This window comes from Bufo bufo, chromosome 5 (genome assembly GCF_905171765.1).
Source record: "Bufo bufo chromosome 5, aBufBuf1.1, whole genome shotgun sequence".
NCBI lineage: Eukaryota > Metazoa > Chordata > Amphibia > Anura > Bufonidae > Bufo > Bufo bufo.
The window spans coordinates 178,310,299-178,317,815 of NC_053393.1; the positions used below are offsets into that span (position 1 = coordinate 178,310,299).

General features: G+C 42.8%; 1 protein-coding gene across 2 annotated transcripts in view; it reads left to right on the top strand.

The window, feature by feature from the left end:
• Nucleotides 1–7,203, top strand: part of SEH1L (SEH1 like nucleoporin) — a 29,498-nt gene extending 22,295 nt beyond the window's left edge. Inside the window, exon 9 of one of the 2 annotated variants that reach the window (XM_040432793.1) lies at nt 6,092–7,203. In XM_040432793.1, coding sequence (XP_040288727.1) covers nt 6,092–6,275 — 184 coding nt within the window. In that variant the 3' untranslated portion in view covers nt 6,276–7,203. Of the gene's footprint in view, nt 1–4,665; nt 4,917–6,091 lie in introns of those variants that run through there. The other variant, XM_040432794.1, reaches the window with a different exon arrangement.
• Nucleotides 7,204–7,517: the final 314 nt, after the last annotated feature.

The following is a 7,517-nucleotide window of genomic DNA, read 5'->3' on the forward strand; positions in this document are numbered from 1 at the left end:
TCATGTGACCATGTTATGTCAGGATATCGGTAAGGAACCTGCGAGCTTCCGTTGGCTAATACGGGTAATGTGATGGTGCTATATTTGCATTTTCGTGACTATTTCAAGAACTGTACGTTCTAGAGACCTGAAACACGGTCCAAAACCTTACTAAGCACCAGATTTAGCTATGCGCCAAATTTTTATGCAGATCGGTCCAGTCATTTGTGCATAAAGACTGACAAATTATTTTTTATATAAGAGATTGATTGGAGATGGGTCACACAGCTTCACTGCCAGGGCTTTTTCACAGGTTTACATGCACAGTATCTCCACATAATTCCCAGAACATAATAGGCCAAATATTGCCACGTAAACACTTGTCACAAAGTCGGCAAATGTCCACAGGCAAACCTTTCATGCTGCTTTTGGACCTCAAATGAGCCCTGCTTTCTGTGATATAATGCCAAGATCCAAGTACAAGCCCCGATCCTCAAGCTGCAGCAAACCTTTTAAGTCATGACATATTGGCAATAACAGGGTTAAAGAAGGATTCGGTAGATTATTATTTTTTTTATTATTTTTTTTTTATTCTTTTGAGGTGGGGGTCCTTGGATGTAATTTTGTTTACCCCATCGGACCACCTGTCTTTGGCTGACACTTCCCGTGAATTACAGGGCTGCTGTCTGTACTCCATCGCTTAGATCAAAGCATACTCCTGTATTAGAATGGCCCAGTCAAAGTCCAGACCTAAATCTCATTGAGAATCTCTGGCAGGACTTGAAAATTGCTGTTCACAGACTCCTATCATCCAATCCGACTGAGCTTCAGCTATTTTGCAAAGAAGAATTGGCAAAATGTTCAGCCTCCTAGATGTGTAAAGCTGGTAGAGACCTACGGTAATCCAAAAGACTTGCAGCGAAAGGTGGTCCCACAAAGTATTGACTCGGGGGGGGGGGGGGGGGGGGGCTGAATACAAATGCACGCCACACTTTCCAGATTATTATTTAGTAAAATTAAGAAAACGTATTATCTTTTCACTTCACACATACTTGCTACTTTGTGTTCTATCACATAAAATCCCAATAAAATACATATAAATTTGTGGGTTTTAGGGCTCTTTCACACCTGCGTTATTGTCTTCCGGCATAGAGTTCCGTCGTCGGGGCTCTATGCCGGAAGAATCCTGATCAGGATTATCCTAATGCATTCTGAATGGAGAGTAATCCGTTCAGGATGCATCAGGATGTCTTCAGTTCCGGTACGGAACGTTTGTTGGCCGGAGAAAATACCGCAGCATGCTGCGCTTTTTGCTCCGGCCAAAAATCCGGAACACTTGCCGCAAGGCCGGATCCGGAATTAATGCCCATTGGAAGGCATTGATCCGGATCCGGCCTTAAGCTAAACGTCGTTTCGGCGCATTGCCGGAGCCGACATTTAGCTTTTTCAGAGTGGTTACCATGGCTGCCGGGACGCTAAAGTCCTGACAGCCATGGTAAGTGTAGCGGGGAGCGGGGGAGCAGTGTACTTACCGTCCGTGCGGCTCCCCGGGCGCTCCAGAGTGACGTCAGGGTGCCCCAAGCGCATGGATCACGTGATCGCATGGATCACGTCATCCATGCGCATGGGGCGCTCTGACGTCATTCTGGAGCGCCCCGGGAGCCGCACGGACTGTAAGTATACCGCTCCCCCGCTCCCCGCTCCTACTATGGCAACCAGGACTTTAATAGCGTCCTGGGTGCCATAGTAACACTGAAAGCATTTGGAAGACGGTTCCGTCTTCAAATGCTTTCAGTACACTTGCGTTTTTCCGGATCCGGAGTGTAATTCCGGCAAGTGGAGTACACGCCGGATCCGGACAACGCAAGTGTGAAAGAGGCCTAACATGAAAAAATGTTGAAAAGTTTGAGTATGAATACTTTTTCAAGGCTCTTTAATTTGTCCCGGTACAAGCATGTTACTAATGGCTAAATACATGGGAATGTAAATTTGTTGCTTATGACAACCCATCACTTAGGATCATTTTAGTGGTTGGATTTGCTCTGCATGTTTCAGTAAATACATTTTTAATAATTTGTAAGACAATAGTTCCCTAAACAAGTATATCACCCTACTACCATTCAGTAGACAAATCTTACTCCTCACTGTACTGGAGCTAATCGCAACTAACTTATTAAAGGGATTGTCTCACTTCAGAAAATGCATTTATCATGTAGACAAAGTTAATACAAGGCACTTACTAATGTATTGTGATTGTCCATATTGCCGCCTCTGCTGGCTTGATTCATTTTCCCATCACATTACACACTGCTGTTATCCAGGGCTTACGACCACCCTGCAATCCAACAGCGGTGGTCGTGCTTTCGCAATATAAGAAAAAGTGCAGGCCTCTCTGGTTGCCGGGACCATGGGAGTCCGCATAGGCATGCATGTGCATCAGCTCCCGTCCTGGCCCCTTGTATCTGCACTGCAGCAGTGGCTGTGCTTGCACACTATAGGAAATGGCGCCAACCTTTCTTGGGACCGCGCCACCCCGGGCGTGTGCATAGGCCGGCCTTTAGTGTGCAAGCTCGACCACCGCTGCTGGATTGCAGGGTGGTTGTAACCATGGAAAAGAGCAGTGTTCTAATGTTAAGGAAAAATGAATCCATTAGTAAGTGCCTTGTATTAACTTTCTCTACATGATAAATGCCATTGGGTGAAGTGAGACAACCTCTTTAATCAGTTTGGCACATTTCTGCCAGAAAATCAAATTATGCCGGTAGCTTTACCATATAATTTATGGCAGTTTCTGGTGTAAACTATAGTAGATCTGTTGGGCCCCAGCTCTAGGTCTCAGTCACTGTCTGGAAAAGTGTCGAGAGTAATGGAAAAGGGCCAAATAGTAAAGTAGAGCCATATATAGTTTGCCAGTTCTTTAGGTTCCCTGTGGCAAAAGTACATTCAAGTTACTTGCACATGAAATTTTTAATTGATATTTTTTTGATACGTGAAATATTTACTATATATTCTAATAAACGGGGTGCAGAAAATGTAGTTTCTGTGTCTGGGAAAGATGGATGACATCCTCTCTGTCTGATCTGTCTGGTTGTGCCATCATGCCGCTCTATAACTAGGCACATTGGCAACCCCATCTGCAATAGAAGCCTTAGGCTTGGTTCACACGGGCGAGAATTCCACGCGGGTGCAATGCGGGAGGAGAACGCATTGCACCTGCACTGATTCCAGACCCATTAATTTCTATGGGGCTGTGCACATGAGCGGTGATTTTTCACATATCACTTGTGCGTTGCGTTAAAATCGCAGCATGCTCTATATTGTGCGTTTTATACGCAACGCAGGCCCCATAGAAGTGAATGGGGCTGCGTGAAAATCGCAAGCAAATGCGGATGCAGTGCGATTTTTCACGCACAGTTGCTAGGAGACGATCGGGATGGGGACCCGATCTTTATTATTTTGCCTTATAACATGGTTATAAGGGAAAATAATAGCATTCTTAATACAGACTGCTTAGTAAAATAGGGATGTAGGGGTTAAAAAAATAATAATTTAACTCTCCTCAGCCACTTGTTCGCGCAGCCCAGCTTCTCTTCTGTCTTCATCTGTGAGGAAAAGGACCTGTGGTGATGTCACTGCGCTCATCACATGGTCCATCACATGATCCATCACCATGTTATAAGGGGAAATTACATCTACACAACCTTGAACACAAACCTGAACTTCAGTGAAGAAGTTCGGGTCTGGGTACCACATTCAGTTTTTTATCACACGAGTGCAAAACACATTGCACCCGCGCGATAAAAACTGAACAACGTGATGCCCGTGTGAACCCAGCCTTATTGACCATTGCTCCGCTTTTCCTGATACCGATGAAACTAACTCCTCATAGCCGAGGAAAAACTGCAGGAATTACACCTGTAAAGCGGCTTCTGGGACTTTGTTGTTGATGACATATCCTTAGGATTGGCCATCAATATCAGTTACTGGCACCTCCAATGATCAGCTATCTGAAGGGGCTGCAATTGCCCAGGCAAGCGCCACCTCCCCTTCATTGGGGGACAGCACTGTACGTTTTTCAGCTGCATGGCACCTACCAAATATACAGCGCTGTGCCTGGTGAACAATGGAGGGGTCGTAGTACTTGTTGGTGCTGATCGGTGGGGTCCCAGGAAATGGACCCTCACCTAAGTGATATTGATATTGTAAGTATATGCCATTTGATTTTTAAAGACCCAGGAAACCCCTTTAAGGGCTCATGCACATGGCCATATGTATTTTGCAATCCGCAAAAAATGCAACAAAACAGCTGGCCCCTAATACAACGGTCCTATCCTTGTCCGTAATGCGGACATAAATAGGACGTTCTATTTTTTTGCAGAACGGACATACGGAAATGGAATGCACGCGGAGTAACTTCCGTTTTTTGGCTGACCCATTGGAACAAAGGGTTCCACATACGGTCCACAAAGAAAACTGAACGGACATGGAAATAAAAATGCATTCGTGTGCATGAGCCCTATTTGTGTGTGTTTTTTTTTTTTTTTTTTCAGTTTGATCTAATTTATGCCTTAATGTGGTTGTTTGTCAGGTTTGTACAATTTAATATATTTTGCATCTTGCCGTAACCCGTTTTACCCGAGTGATGCCTTATCTCCCCCCCTTCCGTTTGTATTGTGTCCTTAACAGAGTGCACAGTTGATGCCAAGCTAACCGGAGTAACCTTGCTGTTTAGCTGCTTGTTGCATGCACACAGGAATGGACGCAGCGTTCCGTTTTCCTCTCCAGGACACAGGGGAAGCCTACTTAATCTTAAATATATACGTGTGATATGTCGTCCCATGAAATGATTAAGCTGTCTACATAAGTGTTACTGACTCAAACAAGTCTGTACTCAAATAGGATTTTTATATTATGTACAAATAAATGACTAAGGGAAATTTGTGTTGCCTTTTGTGTATCTTGCTTTAATATGATCCCATTGTAGGCCAAAGATCAGATCGCGCATTACCATAAGGAGCGCAGCTGCTGTCGGGTTTCTGCATAGAGACCACTACTCAAATGGAAGCAGAAATCAAATCCTGAATAGAGGCCTATTTCAGAAATGGTCTCTGGGTTCATGTAATTCACGGTGAATGAAGGCACTTGTGAATGGGAATTTATAGATGCCCTTAGAAGAGCTACCAAACAGATGACAGATCTGATGACCCAGTATACATAGAACTTCATTTGTCCTTCTCTATTTGTATTGCATCACTATTTTTCTGTATTCTGCCTACGTTGGATTATTATTTCTTTTTTATTATTAATAAGGTGGTGAATGTATGTAAAAGGGATTGTCAGAGTTAAATAAAAATTCGGGCAGACACATTCAGTGTGCTGAAATAACAAGTTACTTGTCCCTGTTCTCTTGTGCTGCTTCCTGCCCTGAGCTCTGTTCTTCCCCGCTGTTTTCCTGGCTGCAGCAGTGACTGTCCATGCATACAGGGCAGCATGTCAGCCAATCGCTGGCCTCAGCAGTGACATCCTGCAGGGTGGTGACCTGTGTGCATGGAACGACACCGCTGTAGCCAGCAGAGGAGGGGACCAAAGCTCAGCGCTGGAAGACAGTATCCGAGTTTTCCCTGAACTCTGACAACCTCTTTAAAGTGCCACTATCCTGAGATGACCATAAGTCAGTTCCACCACTTTTGGAATTGACATATCTGCAGCATGGAGTAGAACCAAGTAGGTAACCGACATCAGTATTGAGAGTGGGCATTTTCTGTAGGTTTCATAGACTAACAGGAGTCCCCTCCTATGTGAAGCATGTATTTTCAGAGTTACTGTGTAAGTGGTGAACTTCCCCCTGATTCAGGATAAAGCGCCTGCTGGTAAACTGTTACATGGTGTAGTACTCATGTTTTCTGTTGGATCAATGTGTTCAAAGGGGGTTTCGGGATGCCTCAAGTTGTGGGGAAGGCTCTTTTATTTTATAACCTTTCCGACCTTCCCCACAATTTTTTCAGGTTCCTGTAAAACTCTTTCAATTTATTACTTTATATTGTCTTTTTCTTTAATTCAGTTTTTTTTCTTTTTTTCCTTCTGTGGTTTTCTATTCTGTCCATTGTTTCAGGCGTTCCTTTCTCCACTTGGATAATTCAAAAGTTGGCTCAAGATGGTCCAGTTATGCTCCATTTATACCTTCTCCGGTAGTAAACCCTTGTGAGACTGACCCAACCAGCCTTACCCGTCATCCGCCTCGCAGGCGAAACAATCTCCCACCGCTAAATCCTTTACCTGAACAACAAGGATTGTAAATGTAGATCATTAAGACTTCATTTTTAGGTGGCAGAGATGATGAGCATACAAGAAAAGCTTGTGTAAGCACATAGGCCCACATTTATCAGTGTATTTGTGCTACTTTTTGGCCTAAACTGTGCCAAACATATTTGCAAATCGTGTGCATCAAAACTTCAAAAAGAAAAAAAAGTTTTTAATTCTTGCCAAAAGGTGAAAAAGTGGATGTGGTCACTGAAGTTGGCGTGGTCTCATAGCCTCCATAGATTTCATTTTGGTAGTTTCAGGTAGTCCAAAATGCACCAAATGTATCGGAGTGCACCTTTAATAACTTTGGCACAAACTACCCCAGCAATTTTTTTTTTTTTTTTTTTTTTAAAAGACTGGCATTTGAAACATGAGTCTTCATAAATGTGGGTCATAATCTTAGTGCAGTATCTAATTTTAACTCTATAAATTTTGTCCCAGGTTTACTAATCCTATAGATAGCATAACCTTAGACCTGCATCAGATATATACACGGGCTCATGCTGGATGACGAAACTGGTGCCAGGACAGACACTTTTCTCTGACTCTATACCAACTATTGATTGGCTTAGTTTGAGACGCAATTTTTGTCAGAAAATGGTGCATTTTAGACCATGCCTCTTTATCACAAAGTGACACCCCATTTTTTTTAAGCCACACCCTCTTTCAAGCAAGTCAGGAAAAGTGTATAAATTCTAGTTGTGCCAATTTCTGCCTCTTTTTAACCGAATCTAGGCACAGGCGCAATACAAATTCTGGGTGTCTGTGTTTAATGCTGTATACAGTATTACTATGTGTACACTGGTGTGAACTGTGCCAGACCTTTTCACAGTCTAACATACCACACAGTCTACATGGAAATACAGCTGTGTAAATGATTCACATTTGGAGAAAAAAAACGGTCAATAAAGCATCATAGTTTAGTCAATGTCTACATCATACTGCTTATTTTCATGTTTGTAATAAAGTGCAAAAATATACTGCTCAAAAAAATAAAGGGAACACAAAAATAACACATCCTAGATCTGAATTAATTAAATATTCTTCTGAAATACTTTGTTCTTTACATAGTTGAATGTGCTGACAACAAAATCACACAAAAATAAAAAAATGGAAATCAAATTTTTCAACCCATGGAGGTCTGGATTTGGAGTCACCCTCAAAATGAAAGTGGAAAAACACTACAGGCTGATCCAACTTTGATGTAATGTCCTTAAAACAAGTTAAAATGAGGC